The sequence below is a fragment of the Lutjanus erythropterus genome, chromosome 10, assembly GCF_056507025.1.
Source record: "Lutjanus erythropterus isolate fLutEry1 chromosome 10, fLutEry1.hap2, whole genome shotgun sequence".
NCBI lineage: Eukaryota > Metazoa > Chordata > Actinopteri > Lutjaniformes > Lutjanidae > Lutjanus > Lutjanus erythropterus.
Window position 1 is genome coordinate 8,835,554 of NC_139326.1, and position 17,655 is coordinate 8,853,208.

Below are 17,655 nucleotides of genomic sequence, written 5' to 3' on the forward strand. Positions count from 1 at the left end.
GCAGGCAGAACGGGTGCTTTATTGTCAGTGTTTGATAGCAAAGCCTTAGATTTGTCAATAGTAGAAAGCACTGTTAGAAACATAGGAGGTAGTCGAGTCTTCACTGAGCATTGTAAAATGCATAGAGAAATACTATGGCCATATTGACTCAGAGGAGAACCGAGAGTTGTACCATTGTTGTGCTATTGTAATTTCACAACTGATTAAAGTATAAAAACATACATATAATCATATTCAATGCAACAACATATCATCGGTATAGAACAGAATCACACTAGTAAATACTTTATATTATTATATGCTTCATATAATGCTGATTATTGACTTATGTAACCCAATAAGGGCATTTTACACAAAGTTTGGCAACTATATGATTTCTGTTGGATTACATAAGTAAATGAAAAATGTTACACATCAAGTTGCAGATAAATGAGAGGTGCAGCCCCCCTCCTCGCCCTCTTTCATGTCGTCCATATTTAAACACTTTCTTTCTTTGTGCACTTGTGCTTCCTCCTGCTCCGCGACCCCGTCTCATTAGCAGGCGCTCCGTGGATTACATGCCCGGAGCGCCACCCCGGCCAGAGTTCTCCAGGCGAACGTGGAGAACTTCGCAGGGCACGTTCCAGCTCTGCTGATATATGTGGATGCAATCCGGTGGAGCCGCTTTGCCCCAAAGGTGTTGTAGTGTCCTGGGAGGACTTGGTCAACCTGTTAAGTGAATTTTCCAGTTGTCAAACACTTTAAAATGATGGCCCGTACATGCCGCATGAATTCTTAAATAATCAGTTCTGACAGACTCAAGCATAATTTCTCTTAGTACCAATCTGTACTCATTAGTACACAGTGCATGGCTCAGTTGACCAATAGTAGGTGGTGGGCGGCACACCATTAGTTTGAAGCAGACAGAACCAACATGGAAGCTAAGCAATGAACTGCTGTGGACGGGGTCAGCAGCCACTTAAAAAAGGACATCATCTAAAAAGGACATCAACACCAGTTTAAATATACGCTATATTTTGAATATTTTTACTGCTTTACCCTGCCATCCAGCAGCCTTTTCCAGTGGGAAAACGCTATTATATAAACCAAATATCGCTCTCTCCAAACCAACCAAACTCCACTGAATAAATCGGTGATTTTAGCCTCCATTGTTTAGTTAGTTTGTGCTATTGTGTGACACCTGTGTTTTAAAAGCTTAGTTTGGACTCGCTGAAGTCACACAACAACACCAGCTAATCAATCGAGGCACCCGCAACTTCAGAGTTCTGTGAGGTAAAGTTACTGATTTGAGAGTCTGGTTGAGCATGAGAGAGTGATATTTGGCTTAAATAACGGTTGGATTCCCATCAGAAAAGGTGGTCTGACAGTAAGGTGAAGCAGTGAAAATATGCTAAATATAGCATACACTTAAGCTGAAATATGTTTTGCTGCTGACCCTGTCCACAGGAGGTCATCGCTTAGCTTCGGTGATCCTCTTTGCTTCCCCAAACTGACAGCATGTCAACCACCAACACACTGACTATTGAAAATTCCTCATACAACACCAGGATGATTATTACCTGTAACTGGAAAAAAAAATCTAATAAATCTTCTGATATACATGTTTAGTTAAATATCTTTCCTTTCTTAACATACATTTGTTTGAGAAATGCTGTACAGTCACTGAGGGTCATGAGTAAAAGTCAGCTCAGCACCTAAAATTTTCATATAATGGACACTTTTGTGTAATGTTTTCATCATAAATCTAATATTTTTAGACTACAGAATTAGATTTATTGATTGATTCTGATAATTAAAGCATTTTCCTGGGTGTCAGCGTTACCTGTTCGCTGTCCACCAGCCCCACCAGGCGCTCACAGCTGCTGATGTAGTCACTGACGCGGCTGTAGGGCAGCCAGTCGATCATGGAGCCGTCGTACACCACGTCGCCGCTGAAGAGCAACTTATTGTCACGGTCGTGGAGGCAGATGCTGCCCCGAGAGTGACCGGGCATGTGGAGCACCGTCAGCTGTCTGTCGCCCAGGTTGATGACATCACCTGGACAGGAAAGAGGCAGAGACGGGATCATATTTTCAGGATTCTCACACACACACACACAATATAACTTAAAGCACATCCCACTCCCTGACTTACATCCAAGCTAAATCCTTTATTTGGCCTAGTGGAATCAACAATCACATTTTCCACATGTCATCTCTTATCACAGTGATGTAAGCCTGCAGACTCAAGGACATTCTGTGTATAATTGATTTGGTCCAGACCAGCTCTGAGTGGCACAGTGTGACAGGAGGGTGAAACTGACACACACAAGCAATGAGATATTTCATCTGCACTGCAGCAGCGGCTCTGACACAGCAGAACAAGTCAGCGTATTGACCCACGGTGCGGGAATTAGTCTCTGTAGGAATACTAAACACGCTCACAGGTAGTTTCTGGTCCGAACTCCGACAGGAACCGAAGCTGCTCATCCCAGATGCAGCACCCTGAAGCACAGAATGTGAGTTTTAATCAATTAGCGATTGATCTGGGGACATGTTTATAAAGCCTCCTAGTATAAAGAGTTGCTCCCAGTGACTTTTTTCTAAGAAAATTCTTAGAATTAAGACATTTTCAAAGAATTACTCCCTTAAGTTAGAAGATGTCAATCTTCTTTTTAAAAATATAAATCCCATAATGTAGTGTGGTCCCAAACAGTTGTCTCTATCTCAGCATTGGCCCTGAAAGTTTTAGGATGACTTAAAACAGTGGGTGGTGGTGAAATGCTGATTTTTATAAATTTATTAGGAAATGTCATGATATGGTATGAACACCAGCGTTGATGCCTTTCATCACAGCACAGTAATATAATTAATTTTACAGCTCAAGGAGCATGTTTTAGTGTGCAGTACCTCTTTGTTTAATTAATCATTTAGTCTATAAAATATATTTAAAAAAATGTGAAAAATGCTCATCACAATTTCCCAAAGTGACGACTTAAAAATGTTACTTTTGTCCAACCAACAGTCCACAACCCAAAGACTCTTCCTCTGTTGTCATAAATAATTGACTAATCATTGTAGCTCTAGAGGTTATGAATACTCCACGCTAGAGCTGCAACCATGAATTGATTAATCGATCATTAGCGCATAATTCTTTAAGGAGAAAAGTCAAAATTTTCCAGCTTCTTAAATGTTAATTAATTCTTGTTTTCTCTACTCCTCGATGACTGTAAAATGAATATTTTTGGATTGTGGGCAAAACAAGACATTTGACGATGTCATCTTGGGGTTTAGGAAACACTTTTCACCTTTTTTGGACATTTTATAGGCAAACAACTATTAATCGAATAATCAGAAGAATAATTGACCGATTGATCAACTATGAAGATAATCATTAGATGCAGCCCTGCTGTATGCCACATATTTCAAACTGAATCCAGCCCGGCATCTCATTTCACATGGCCAGTGAGAGTTTACAAAGAATATAATTTGTGCAAAGAACTTCTAAACTGCATTACAGAAGCACAGCTCCATAAACTACATGTCCCAAAATTAAAGACACACTGATTCAGTTTTTTTCAGTTCCAGTCCGATACCTGAATCTGGATATCTGTCGATACCAAGAACCTCACACATTACACACTTTTCTGTGTTTTGAGACTAAAATATTTCTACACTAACGACATGTTGAGTTAGCCAACTGTTAGCTCACTTAGACTGTCTCATGTTATGTTACAGTGGGTTAGGATCCAGTGCAAACTCTGCATATACATACTATACTGCAATAATTAATGAATATATTTGTGCTACAATATTTTGCCTAAACTTGCATTATTACATATTTATAATTCATAAAAACATCAGGCTATAAAATCTGGATCATTATGTGGATTGATGACGTCAGTCCGATATCCGCTATAATACTCATGTGGCCCAGGATGAAATTGAGTTTGACACCCTGCTCTATGCCATGGAAGCAGCCCACACACTCTCAGTGGGATGCTTTCCATAAGTGCGGCCCGTCTCTGCTGCATTCTCTTCTTCTTTCTTTCTTAGAAGTAACAGAATCAGCACAGCGGCTTAAAATAGAGCTGCTCTGCAAATACAGATAAAGAATGAGCCGTGTAGCTGCCAACAAAAAAATGATTTCTTCTTCTTGTCCTTGGCAAATGACCCGTCTCTGCACTCTCTGCATAGTGTGTTATGTAATGGGTGTGTGTAAAGATGTTTGCACCTGCATGAGCACTGGCCAACACCTCATAGTGTAACTCTGCCTGCAACATCCTTCATTACATAGGCTTTGTTCACCATGCACAATATAGAAAAACATTATTTTGACAAAATTACAACTGCAATATGATTCGCTATTAAGGGGAATTATCATTTTTGCATGAGAATTTTCATTTTCACTAAAAATATTATTAAAATTGTAATGATGTAACATTAGTTGGGATCTGTACCAAACAAATATATATTTTCTTACATCTGTAGAACAAGATTTGAAGGCCAGGTCATCTCTGCAGCACTACAGTCCAGGACTTAAACACAGGGACTGCCTACTTGCCCAGGGCAAGGAAAATGCCATGGCGGTCAAGTAAATCTGGCAAGTCACTTTCTTGACTGGGCAAGTAGTAACAGAGAATTACTATTAATCTATTTTGACAACCAATTCATCATTAAAGTAATATTTTGGCAAAATGTCAGAAAATGCTGTTTTCAGTGTCTCAAATAAGGAGATTCTCAATTTTTCTTAATTTATTATGATACTAACCAGACTATTTTGGGGTTTTAGAGTGACAAAACAAGACATTTAAATACATCACCTTCAAGTGTCAAAACTAGGGTTTCTGACATTTTATAGCCCAAATTAAATATGACAATATCTTTAGGCTTTGTTGTTCCTTAATAACTGCTAATAAAACAATTTGTTCAGGGGCAAGTAAAAATTCACTTTGGGCAAGAAGATTTCTGAACTACTTGCAAGTGAAAAAAGCATTAAGATTGAACCCTGCAGTCCCCCTGCAAACACTGCACTGTCACACATTGTACCGTTATAGTTGGAGCTGCAACCATTAACCAATTATTAATTGACTATTAAATCAGTTGCCAACTACTTTGATAATCACTATATGGTTTATAACAAAAAAAGTTAAAATTCTCTGATTTCAGCTTCTCAATTGTCTTTACTGCTCTCTGAATAAACACTGAATATCGATTATGAAAGTAATAATTATTTACAGCATTAATTTTGTTTATTTTGACAGATATTTCAATATGATTCACATTTAATGTGAATGATATTTTTTGTATCACAATTTTCATTTTTATTGAAAAAAAATAAAAAATAAATAAAATTATGATGATTTATAGGCCAGAGCATCTCTGCATCACTACAGTACTTCATTATAATATTGTTACAGTTTAGCTCAGATTATCAAAAAATTGCAGATTCTGTGATTTGGATATTGCACTTACTGTGATTTCAATAATATTTCGATTAACTGTGCAACTGTGTAACGCTGCCCCTCACCTTATACTGTACCTGTCCACTGTATCCACTGCAGATTTTACATGCCTCTATATTCGCAGGTCATGTGTATGTGTGCCTACAATCATTTAGCAAGTCATGTTTGGTCTTCTATAAAATCCATTTCAGCTGTGAAGCCTCCTGTGGGGATACAAAGGATTCCTCACAGAGCATGTGCACACAGACGCAGCCATTAAAAATGGTGTAATGGCATCGACCATTACTGCTTATCATTTGGCAGATGCATTTAGACCTTTGATCACAGATTCACTGCCTTACAGTAAATCATATCAGCCCAGGTCGTGTGCATGTCCTACCTACCTTCCTGCAGGATGTGTGTCGGTTGCACCGCCTTCACTTTGTAGTGCCTGGCCCTCCATCCCGGGCTGGGAGCCTCGGCTATCTCCCGGTCGCTGAGCCAAGTGACCGTCTCGAAGTTGTCCCCGTTGGCCAGGGCATCGACCTCGGCGCTGTGGACGCCCACCTGTTGGAACTGATGCAGCCCGCCCGAGTGGTCGAAGTGGGCGTGGGTGGCGATGGCCAGCAGCGGGTTCTTCCTCTGCGGGTCTTTTCCCAGCAGCCCCTTGGCGTCGATGTACTCCGGTAAGCTCCTCAAGCCCAGCCCGGTGTCGATCACCACGTCCTGGTGCGAGCCGCGGAGCAGCCAGATGTTGGCCCGGTTGTCCGACTGGTAGAACCGCTCCTGGATCCAGAAGAGGCCGTCTCCGAGCGATTTGTGAGCGTACCAGTCGGCTGCAGACATCCCAGTTCACGCACTGGTCGAAGTAACCTGCTGCGGGAGTCGAGCTGTCAGGTGATTAACGCGGTGCAGAGGTGGAACTAGCCTTCTAGCTGTAGGTGATATGTTTTCATTGAGGTTAATGTGATGGTGGCCACTGACACACCCTTGTTAGAAAAGAGCGTTCTCATTGGACGAAATGATGAGTGACGACAGCCTAATGCGCGCTACTATTGGCTGAAAATTAGCCACGCCTTCTTAAACGTCAGGCAGGGGCGGGTTGAGTAAAAAAAAGCCGGTGGTTTCTGAAAGGGAACCCCAGAGCTGCGAAAAATCTCGCGAGGGTTATTATTACAACCAAAATCTTGAGATTTCTGATTCAATTTAAGATTATTCTATGTTTGTTTTGTCCCTAAACCCATCCAGACATTAACTACAGCGTTGAAACACTATAAAACATAATTAGTTTTGGGGTTTATCTTCACCGATCCCATTTCTTTTGACATTACATTTTTCAAACAGAAATATATTACATTTGGCGATATTAAAATATGATCAAATTACATTTTTACAACAATCACTAAACATCGTTATTGAACACAATAAAAAGGAACATGAATACAAAAGAAAAAAATAAGAAAAACAATAAACGTGCGCAATGATGGAGCAAGACGTACAAATCTCGCGAGAGTTTTGCAAATCAAGAGTTCTCTTCTAGAAACGTCCGTCTAAGCCACATTTACTCATTCTGCTGAGTGTAGTACGAGCAGAGGTCTCCACGCCGGCTGTTAGCAAAGCTGTACAACTCTTCACTAGGTTTTCCTTTAAACATAGCGATTTTAGGAGTTCGTGTACGAGCCGAACAAGAGATGAAACTGAGTAGCTGAATGTTGATGATAAGAAAACACGAAAAGTGACTTGGTGAAGGCTAAATGCCGCTGAGTAGCCCTGACATACAGACTTTTAGGACCATACACATTAGGAGCAGTTTACTAACTGTCCCATAGTGAGTATTGCAACTTATTGTCTATGTTTATGAGACTCTGGTGTGTTTTAATGCTGTATTAAGTGGGTAAAGTCAGACAAAGGGCGATGAAAGTGCTCTGTGCTACAGTGACTTGTTGTGTGTACACGTGTTTGACAGTGGAGTTGACTGTTCACATGTGGACTCTGTGCTGCTGCAGGTTCACTGGAGGTTTGCAGTCATGGCAGGGAAGGGTCGTGGAGTGGCTGCCTTCACCTTCAACATCGAGGCTCTGGGCATCGCCAGGGGCAGCATGCCAGAAGCCAGGGTGGGGCCCAGCCCGCTGTTTCCAGTAAGTACCGAGCCGAGCACACTCACTCACCCACTCACTCACTCACCCACTCACACAGCTGCAGAGATCCCACGATGACTTATCACATTGCAGTATATTAAATTCACCTGTAGCCCTGAAAGTGTTGCATGGCACAGCATTACAAAGAGGGAGGAAGTCAAACCTCACTGTATTAGTGTGTTGACACATCAGACACAGAGGCAGGATGAACTCTGCATGGAAGTAGACATGCAAAGAAAATGTAAAGGTTCTGCTATAATCTATTTAAACAAAAGTACAAGCTATGTAATACAGAGCTTCATGTGCATAAATTAAATTATAAGTTGGGTTAAATAATACTTGTCATGGTCATGTTAAGAGCCTCTACCCGTGTAAACACAGTGTCACATTAAGTTCTTCTTCCTTGAGCATCCTCCTGTATCAGATGGACTATTATTTGACATAAGACATAGGACACTTTGTTTGTCATTGTAGGCAAACAAAGATATTATGCTTGCTAACTCTCAGATCAGCAGCAAAAGAAAACAAGATCAAAAGATAAAACCAAGATAAAATACAAGAATAAAAGGATAAGAATGGGAATAAAATGATAAAAACAAGAATGAAAGGATACAAGGAGAATAAATGAGACATATGAGGAAGCATCCTCCATACTACTCCATCTCATCTGCATCTTACTGTGCATATATTTGTTAGTTATTAACATATTGGAGAGTAAAATATATAAAATATCATTATATTGGCTGATGTTCTTTGTGCAAAACATAATATACAGAATATTGAATATATATATGTATATATAAAGACATATTTTTTGCAATGATCCCTCAAAATTATTTATCACTATTAACAAATATATGTAATGGAGGCCGTTTTTTTTTGTTTTGTTTTTTTGCAAGTTTTGCAACAACCTTAAGTGTCCGAAATGACATCAGGGCACTGAAACAAACTTTCACTATTATTTTTTTAAATAATTCTACCCATAAATAATTTTAAAAAAACAGAGCAAAATGTATGAATATATTAAACCTGAGTTAAGAAAAAGGCTCAAACACAGAATGCTGCCTATCAAGCTAACAAATAAAAACATTATCAGGTTGATAATGTACACTAGATTAAGACACAGTTTCTCTAGGATGGTTCAGTTATTTTTTTTGCATGAGTATGATGCAGCAAATATGGAGGGAATAGGGTAAAACTTACTTGGGCCCCATTTAACTCCTCTTTACCATTCTCTCTGTGCATTTTGCATTCATCGTCTTGCTTTTACATACATTACATACAGCACACTACATGTGACAGGTTAATAATATTTTGCACACAGGCGCACAGACCAACCCTGACATTGTGATTTGGTGGGATATATTCTCACATACTACAGACAGACTGACATAATTGGGTTTTTGAGGCCCCTGAGGGTCAGTTGCCCTGTTGAATATTAACCCTTGCTTTGTATGTGACAGCTGCGTCCACTTGGTTAGGCTGAAGGCCCACAAAGGACGTATGTGTTCAGGATGTTCTGTGTTTTTTTTTATATACATACTTTGATGCCGTATTAGCCTTAGGCTCGTACGGAAATGTTGCTGCCACATTGGTTCCTTCAATACTGGCCTGTGAACAAACACATGTAAATGGGAAAGCTGTGGTTTTCCTGCTACACTTTGCCATGATGACAGACAAACACATACATACAGGCTCACCAGTTGAAATTTTACTCAAGGGTAGACAGGAATGATTGAAAACTTGGATACAGTGATCCACAACCTAAAACAAATATGGTCCATGAGGGCATGGAGTGGCCCCAGGATGACTCCTTCCCTACTCCCTACCTCCCTCTACCGGCACCTTTGCTTGGACCACACCCATCTTCAAACTCTGCCCTCATTTTAATCTCAATTACGCACATGTAAAGTTTTGTGACTGCATCTTTCATGGTTGTGATGCTATCATACTGACAAAATCTCAAATTGCGTCCGTGTTGGTTCCCGCTACAGTAGATGTCTCCAGGACCGCATTTTGCCACATTGACTCACACAAATACACATTTGCATGTTGTAAACAATACTAGCCACACGTTGTTGTGGCTGGTGAAAATGCTCCCACATGTGCTCCGCAGTGTTGATCAAAGATAACCGTACAGAAACATACCTGTTCTACATGATTGCTATCACCTGCCCTCTATCTCTCCTCCAGAATACAGACTTTAAGCCGGTGCCTCTGAAAGCAGGCGAGGACGAGGACTACATGCTGGCATTAAAACAGGAGATGAGGGGAACGATGCAGCGGCTTCCGCACAACATCAAGCCTCACTCCAATAAAACAGGTGAGGAGGAGAGCAGTGCATTAGAGAAACCTGACTGCTAACAGAAATGATACGGCAAGACAACTGGCTGCTGTGAGGGAAGATAATGCAGCACTTAGGAAGTGAGACATTTAATTACAGTCATATCTGGGAAAAGGAGAGAAAGACAGAGGTATGGCAGAATATTGAGTTAAAGCTGCTGTCTCATCTGATAGTTTTAATAGAATTTCTATGGTCCAGCCTGATAGAGTAGGAAGCTCTGTCATTCAGCAATGAGCTAAATATATCCTCAGCATGTATAGTAGATAAAATTCTTAAACCCCATTTCCACAAAAATGGGACATTGCGTGAAGTGTAAATGAAAACCGAATGCAGTGATTTGTAAATCATTTTCGTCTTGCATTTAGTTGAATACAGTACAAAGGCAAGATATTTAATGTTCAAACGTTATTGTTTTTTGTAAATATAAGAGGCAAAGCTGAGAACCAACATTGAAAACTTGTGACTTTCGATCCCTCAGAACTGCATTAAAAAACCCACATATTTGTATAAAGGGTACTACATGGGCTCAGGAAAACTGTTGTCAGTAAACACAGTTTGTCGCTGCATCTACAAATGCAAGTTAAGACTTTACCATGTAAAGAAAAACCCACATATCAACAACACAGCAGACTGAGACTGAATGTGATGTTAGGGTGATCTGGGACTTGTTTAGGAGTTTACTGAAGCAGAACTTTCTCTTGTTTACATGAAACAGAAGTGGAGAAATACACAGAGAGATACTTGAAGCTGCGCCAGATTGATGATGAAGAATGGACTCCAGGTACTTGCACAACATACTTTCATGTGTTTAAAGCAAATTGAGAAAGAAGTGGAAAATAACAGAAATACTATTCTTGACGTTTTAGACTGGAACCTCTTCCCAAAAGAACTGATGCCCCAACAGAAAAAGCGTCGTGCTAAACCAGGTATATTAAAGGCATTGCATATGTTACATATGATTTTCTATTTTGTGGCTATTAGAAGGATTAAAGACCACATGCTTAAATCCAACAGGCACAAAGAAGAAAACTGTGATATCACGCAAAGACACAGAAGATATGCTGAATAAATTGGATGTAAGTTTCTCTTCTTCTTCTTTTTGTTTGTTCTGTGTTCAACTAGTGAGCATTACATGTACTGTTTATTTTCTCTTGATGTGATGTGTTATCAAGTAACATTTATAAAGGCGTCAAGTTGGTTCAGCATAAATGAGCTCAGGATCCTTTTACACTTACCAGGAACTATGTTTGTCTGTCTGAGCTAGCAAATGTTTGTAAGAGTAATTCAACCTTTCTGTTTATACTGCAGGAACTGGCAAAGAAAGACGACGGGCCCACTGAAAAATCAGATGATGAGACCGAAAAGAAAGCAAGGAACGAGGATGAGGAAGAAATTGAAGAGGAAGAATATGATGAGGAGGATATTGAAGAGGTGAGATTACAAATGATAATCCAAAATCATTATTATCTAATCAAAAATGCACCTGTCTCTGTAATGCTGTTTATCAATCTAGATAGTTTTGGTGTGAGTTGTAGAGTTTTGGAGATATTGGCTGTAGAGATGTCTGCCTTCTCTCCAGTATACTGGGACTAGATGGCACTTAGTTTGTGGTGTCAAAAAATGGGAAAAATTCAGCAGCCATATCTCTTTCCTGAAATCATGATCATGTGAAGAAAACCCACAGTACTTGTTGCAGTTTTTCCAACATCCGCTAAACAGATCACTGTGCAGAAGGATGCATGCATCTACTCATGGAAGGGAGGCTTGCACTCACGACAGCATGGGATGTAAACATTAATAACATCCTCCTCAGCTGAGCTGTAACCCCTCACCTGTGAGTAGATGCAGGCTTTCTTTTGAACGGTGATACAGTTGGCAGGTGTAGTTTGGCTAAGGCTGGGTGCCAAACCTCAATACTTTTATGGTACTGACTGAAATGATTCAACACTATCAAGTACAGAAAAATGCTTTGTCATTCGATACCAAATTTCAATGCCTCAGGAGTTTTGACAGTGATTTATATTTTTATATATAGCCCTCTAGTCAGGTTATCCTGGTTGAGTCAAGTGCCCAGAAAAATTTCCAAATTCTTCTTCCTTTAATGTGACTAATAGTACCATTTCCTTTTTGTTAAAATGGATTTTAGGAAATTGATCTTAAAAAAAAAAAAAAAAGTATCATTCAGGAACTGGTATCGAAACCAAGATATAGGTACTGAAACCAGTATCAAAAAAATGTTGAACAATACAAAGCCCTGAGTTCAGCAGACAGAAAAAACACAACAGCATCTGGGGATTATCTTGAGTAACTGGGTCATGATTTCTGGAAAGAGAAATTGCCTTTCAGTTTTTCAAAAAAAATTGCTGAGCATCACAAGCTGACTGCCATCTAGTTCTACTATATTCGAGAGAAGGCAGAAATCTCTACGGCCGATATCTCAAAAACTCTGAAATTCACTTTAAACCAATCTTCATAGATAAACAGCACTAGTTAAAAATACATTTTTGAGTTTGGACTGTCCCTTTCAAATGCAAACTTATGTAATATGTAAGAAGCAGAGTTAACGTTTTACTTGATCTGTTTCTTTGTAGGAAAACGACTACATTGAAAGTTATTTTGACAACGGCGAAGACTTTGCTGCAGACAGTGATGATAATATGGACGGTGAAGCGACTTACTGAGACCAACTCAACTGCTGCTGGAGTTAACAACTGTGTGATTGTTTCTGTTGTTTAAATATTGGAGATATGTTGGGAATACTGTTTAGAGTGTGTGTAGAGTAATGATTGTTTGTTCTGTTTGATCCTGAGAGTCAATCTTTCCTTATGGACTCGTATGTAAATAAGAAATGCCAAACTATGTGCATACTGGCAATAATTTATTCAAAATAGATGTATTTATTTTCCAGCCTGTAGCACATTTCCACAGTTTGAAAGGCACATACTGTCGACAACACCTACTGCTTTTTCATGAAGTGTCATGTGAACACAGTGATAAAATAAAAGGGCTATATAACAAAGTCTAAAATTTCACATAATTACAAGTATGAGTCATTGTGGGAATATTGTGCATTTCTCATTTTTGTCACCATTCTCTTAGAGGTTTTTTTGAAATGACAAAAAGCACATCTTTCCTGACAAGCTAAAGGAAAGAAAAAATTCAAGCAACTTTCATGGAATATCAGAAACATAATTTAACTGGCAATTCTCCAAATACTGATACTGTTAAAGTAAAGGCTAATGCTCAATAGTCTTAAAATAAATTAATTCTATATTTAACACAATGGCAGCAATAACATTGGAGAATGCACTATTTCTAACAATGAAAAAAAATAGTCATCCTAAACTGAGTAAAAACTGCTTTAAAGGGGCTCTTCAGTCCAAAATCAAAAACATGTTTTCCCTGGCCTATAGTGCTATTTGACCATCTACATTGTTTTGGTACAAGTTGCCGAGTTTTGGAGATATTGGCTGTAAAGGACTGAGGAGGCAGACATCCCTACGAGCGATATCTCCAAAACTCTGCAACTCACACCAAAACAATCTAGAGGGATGAAAAGCACAACAGATAAGACAAAAAATTTGTATTTTTGATTTTGGGACGAATAGCCCATCTAAAACCAAATCCACAGAATTCATCAGCATTCTCTTCAGGTGTGGCCACTGCTCCATTACTGAACAAACTGAAGCCAGTTACAGCTGTACATCTGTCACTGAGTGAATTTGAGAGTAGCTCACAGAGAATGCAGCAGCATACATGGAAACAAAAACATCCCAATTCTACTGGCTACACAGATGAACTCTGAAAGTATCTATTATGTAAAAGGTCCAGCCAAGCACACCACTTGTTGGCTTTATCCCACTTATCTTCCCTGTTGTGAAGCATATAAACGTAAATGGACAGACACAAGTAATGACTGTGGCCACACCCTTACTTCTATTTTCTCAAACCTATAAAAAAAAAGACTGTTCCCACTATAAAGTGACTGTCCCTGTCAGACAGATTGCATTGATGTATTAAATCTACAAAAACTACTCAACCTGGGAACACCTATTCAGTTTATTAGGTCTCTGAGTTAGCAACACATTTGTGTAAATCCCTTGTTATGTGTTCTCATGCCCTCCGTGTTCACCGTCTCCTTTTTTGCCCTCATTGGGTCCCTTTGGATCTCCTTTAAACTTAGCTTCAGCATTGTTTCCAGCTTCAGGCTCTGCATAGTTCTGTCCTCTGGCATGAGCTGCATTATGGCCATGTCCAAGAGACATGTCAGGATGAGCTGGTGTAGGAACGCCATGATGGCTGACATCAGCCTTCATAAGAACCTCGTAGTACAGCAGATAAAACACAGGTGTGACAATGCCAACAACCAGCATGATGGCCACAGCCGTCCACCACCTCATGCCCCAGTCTGCCCCATAATAAGGGTCCTTTCTCTGTGCCGGTTTATACTCGACCTCTCCCAGCAGTGGTTGCTGCTGCTGCAGTGTCAAGGAGGACACGACCTCGTTCAGGCTGCTCCGAGACGGACCTGTGGATTTCACCAGCCGTTCAATGTCCTTGTCCTTCTCCAGGAGGAACCCTTCCACACTGTCGGTGGAAGAGGAAGAGTCTGTGGAGGACTCTGAGGGGAGGGAGGTAATAGAGGAGATCTGGGGTATGCGCCGAGCACCTGAGGGGGACACAGGTTTGAGAGGTCCAGTGGTGTGAGTCTCGGTAAGGACGCTGAAACGCCTCACGGGAATCTTGACTGACCGCAGGGCGAAGAAGTCCTGCTCTGTCAGGAGGTTGTTTGCACGCTTTATATCAGCCACCTGGAAAACACGCAGAAGAAAGATCCATTCTTTATGTGAACCATCCAAAAAATGTTCTCACACTAGAAACAAACCAAACCATAGTTCAGTCTGATCCATACCCTGACCACTTCTTTTTGCCGGACCAAAGTTAGATCAAGGTCAGGTCTGGACCAAATGAGGCAGTGTGAAAACACTCCCTGTATTTTTGTCTAGATTTAAACACGCAATAATTAATTGGTTTCGGCTACTCACTGTTATGAATACAACACTGAAACATTATCACCTTTGAAGTTGACAAGGCAAACTTGTTGGCAAAGAGTTACTTATTTACACATCCAGCAGTTACAGAGAAATGTTGTCATTCATTTGGAGTCATGTTACTACTTAGTGATGGGGGGGCAGAAATTTAAATTAATAACTATTCTGAAATTCATTTGGGACACAAAAGTTGGGTGTATATGTGTTATGTAAGACAAGAAGTAAGATAGTAAGGTCTACATCAACATCAGTGCTTCCCAAGGAGAGAGAGGAAAACAGATAGACATACTGAGCAATGGTACTGCAGGGCGATACTGTTTAGGGTGTCACCCTCCTGGATATCTCTGGTCAGGTAGATAATGTCCTCCATCCTCTCTCTGGAGGTGCTCCTCCGCAGCCTCTCTTTGCCACGTGGTCGTAGCTCATAGATCTCCCCATCCTCCTCTGACAGGTCATTCTCTGAGCCATTGTTTCCAAACAGATAAGCATGCCCGCCATTGGCAGGCTGCACCAGGGTGGCTGACTGGAACCCATAGTGCTGGCTTCTGCTGGACATTTTTTCGTCACTGTGGTGGGAAGAACACAGATAGGCTTAAGTACCAAATCCTGAACTTGTACTGCTTATTCTTTGGAAATACCACTAGCAAGGTATTCTTTACCCTGAAGGAAGATAACACAGACTGAGACTAAAATAAGCTTAAAAGAGGATACAGCTAGAACAAGTTAGGAATATCCTGGAAAATATGGTACATTCCCACAAGGCACACAAGCAATCTTGTTCTACAGCAACTTGACAGATGGGGCAAAGGTTGTCAAAAGTATCAATATTTGCATACATTTTCAATATTGCATGTTTAAAACAATACAATACTGATATTTGATAGTACTGTCAGTTCAGAAGTTGTAAAAAAAAAAGAAAGAAAAGATCTAAGTTCAGTTCAGTTTAATTTTATTTATTCATTTTCCTGCCAGAAATGTGGTTTGCAACAAAGCAAAACCAGACAGCATTCAGTGACTTTTTCTGTGCCAGCACTCTGTGGAGGTTGTTAATTTAAATTTTTTTACTCCATTTTGTTTGCCCAGGACTTCTTTTTCTTTTTGACCTGGTATTGTAAGAGTATCTTTTTTTACTTTATAAAGTTCTGGTATTGTGACAACCCTAGATGTGGCATGAAAAGGTTGGCCTGACACTATATGCAGGTGATCATGTTTTTGTTTTCACTAGTTTTAACAGTATGGGGTTAAAAATACAGTGGATGTTTTTATATATAACTGTCTCTCTGTACAAGAACTACAAATTATGTACATTTTCTTTAACCAGTGGTTGAAAAGATGAAAAACTGACTAAGAATTAAGACACAAAAATACTACACCCCATTTCAAGTTTAAGTTTCCTCATTCAATAAATTACTCTGCCAGATCAAATGAGGCACAATTACTGCCATTTCTATACTATTAATTACATACATTTTTAATCAGTGAAACTTTTAACAGTGATTAATCAATTAATGATTAGTCATTAACATTCCTGTCTTGTACCAGGACAACATTCATTGTTCATATAAGCTTAAAACAAGATCAATTAAACTGTTGTAAAAAGAATGGTAATTAAAGCTGGTATGACACCATACAAGACTAAACATGCATTTGTTTCTCTGAAACCTGTATTTAGATGTAGGTGTGGCAGCAGCAGTTCCCTTTCACTAATTATTATTTCTCAAGTTGTTCAGCACACTAAAAATTAACCAAAGTCCATTTCTCTGGCAGTCCAGAGCATTCAACTTACAGTACAGCTAGATAAGATTGGGCCTCTTCTCGTATGATAAGAGACACTACAGGCAGTACACTGAGTCCTCTTCATGATGTATCAGTAAAGGTCCTCTGTTGATGTCATATTTCTGCTTCATTACCCATTACGACCAAGAGAACATCGCCAGCTAATGTGACATGCTGTCAGATAATACTACCTATCTATTCCCCAAAGACAGCTGCAAAATCAGAGCAAAGAGAAGCAGACTTCACTCTAAGTTATTAAAATCAAATGCCCAGATTCTTGGCCAAAGTAAAGTATGTTAGCTAAGCTAGCACCAAACAATCTATGGTGATGATTTAAGTAAACCAACAATCATTTTCAAGCACACAAGATCTGACCAACTTTCACAGCTTGCTTAGTTGCTGTTGCACTAATGAAACAATATGTATATCTAACATCAAGGCTAATGCTAACACCTCAGTATCTCCCAGCCAACAAAAGTCCGGTCGCTATCGTTGTCCGATAAGATTAACTAACGCAAGGTAAACGTAGAAAACTAAATCAATGTTTTAAATTAACTGTCACGTTGGTATGTTACAGATAGATACAGAGCACACGTCCACAGTTAGCAATTTAGCTAAAAAGCCCCTGCACAGACTCGGCTAATGCTAGCTAGCCGTCCACCTCTGTTAGCTATGTGGCTAGTAACGTTTGTGTATTTCTAACCGTCAGTGGACAAATTTAATGACGAATATATTTGGAGGAAGTCGTCAAGCCCCACACTTACCTGAAAACGTGAACACAGATCGATCAGTTGACCTGAATAATATCCATACTTCTACTGGAGTAGCTTCGGTCTCACCTTGCCTCTGCTTACCTGCTAGTAGCTACTGTTAAATTGCTACCGCTCACGCCACGTCAACAGAATATTTGCGTAATGACGTTAC

General features: G+C 39.8%; 3 protein-coding genes across 4 annotated transcripts; 1 reads left to right on the forward strand and 2 right to left on the reverse strand.

The window, feature by feature from the left end:
- mblac2 (metallo-beta-lactamase domain containing 2) lies at positions 1-6,268 on the reverse strand. The gene is made up of 3 exons (XM_084728137.1): positions 5,827-6,268; positions 1,823-2,037; positions 1-708 (listed from the first exon to the last, which is right to left on the reverse strand). The coding sequence occupies exons 1-3, from the start codon at positions 6,266-6,268 to the stop codon at positions 535-537; spliced, it is 831 nt and encodes a 276-aa protein (XP_084584263.1). The 3' UTR covers positions 1-534.
- Positions 6,189-12,923, forward strand: polr3g (polymerase (RNA) III (DNA directed) polypeptide G). 2 transcript variants are annotated; one of them, XM_084728139.1, is made up of 8 exons: positions 6,189-6,319; positions 7,429-7,560; positions 9,754-9,883; positions 10,620-10,685; positions 10,771-10,830; positions 10,919-10,980; positions 11,213-11,335; positions 12,496-12,923. In XM_084728139.1, the coding sequence occupies exons 2-8, from the start codon at positions 7,450-7,452 to the stop codon at positions 12,583-12,585; spliced, it is 642 nt and encodes a 213-aa protein (XP_084584265.1). In that variant the 5' UTR covers positions 6,189-6,319; positions 7,429-7,449; the 3' UTR covers positions 12,586-12,923. The 2 variants fall into 2 exon arrangements, with proteins under 2 accessions (XP_084584265.1, XP_084584264.1); XM_084728138.1 differs by lacking the exon at positions 6,189-6,319 and adding an exon at positions 6,984-7,250.
- An 842-nt stretch (positions 12,924-13,765) lies between these two features.
- lysmd3 (LysM, putative peptidoglycan-binding, domain containing 3) lies at positions 13,766-17,655 on the reverse strand. The gene is made up of 3 exons (XM_084728140.1): positions 17,496-17,655; positions 15,245-15,521; positions 13,766-14,715 (listed from the first exon to the last, which is right to left on the reverse strand). The coding sequence occupies exons 2-3, from the start codon at positions 15,509-15,511 to the stop codon at positions 14,008-14,010; spliced, it is 975 nt and encodes a 324-aa protein (XP_084584266.1). The 5' UTR covers positions 15,512-15,521; positions 17,496-17,655; the 3' UTR covers positions 13,766-14,007.

Excerpts from the sequence above, each read along its gene's own strand:
- mblac2 (XM_084728137.1), bottom strand. The coding sequence starts at position 6,268 with ATGTCTGCAGCCGACTGGTACGCTCACAAATCGCTCGGAGACGGCCTC. Across the intron at positions 2,038-5,826 it reads GACACACATCCTGCAGGAAG|GTGATGTCATCAACCTGGGC; the intron begins GTAGGTAGGACA and ends TTTCCTGTCCAG. Across the intron at positions 709-1,822 it reads GGCTGGTGGACAGCGAACAG|GTTGACCAAGTCCTCCCAGG; the intron begins GTAACGCTGACA and ends TTCACTTAACAG.
- polr3g (XM_084728139.1), top strand. The coding sequence starts at position 7,450 with ATGGCAGGGAAGGGTCGTGGAGTGGCTGCCTTCACCTTCAACATCGAG. Across the intron at positions 10,831-10,918 it reads AAAGCGTCGTGCTAAACCAG|GCACAAAGAAGAAAACTGTG; the intron begins GTATATTAAAGG and ends TAAATCCAACAG. Across the intron at positions 11,336-12,495 it reads ATGAGGAGGATATTGAAGAG|GAAAACGACTACATTGAAAG; the intron begins GTGAGATTACAA and ends GTTTCTTTGTAG.
- lysmd3 (XM_084728140.1), bottom strand. The coding sequence starts at position 15,511 with ATGTCCAGCAGAAGCCAGCACTATGGGTTCCAGTCAGCCACCCTGGTG. Across the intron at positions 14,716-15,244 it reads CCCTGCAGTACCATTGCTCA|GTGGCTGATATAAAGCGTGC; the intron begins GTATGTCTATCT and ends CGTGTTTTCCAG.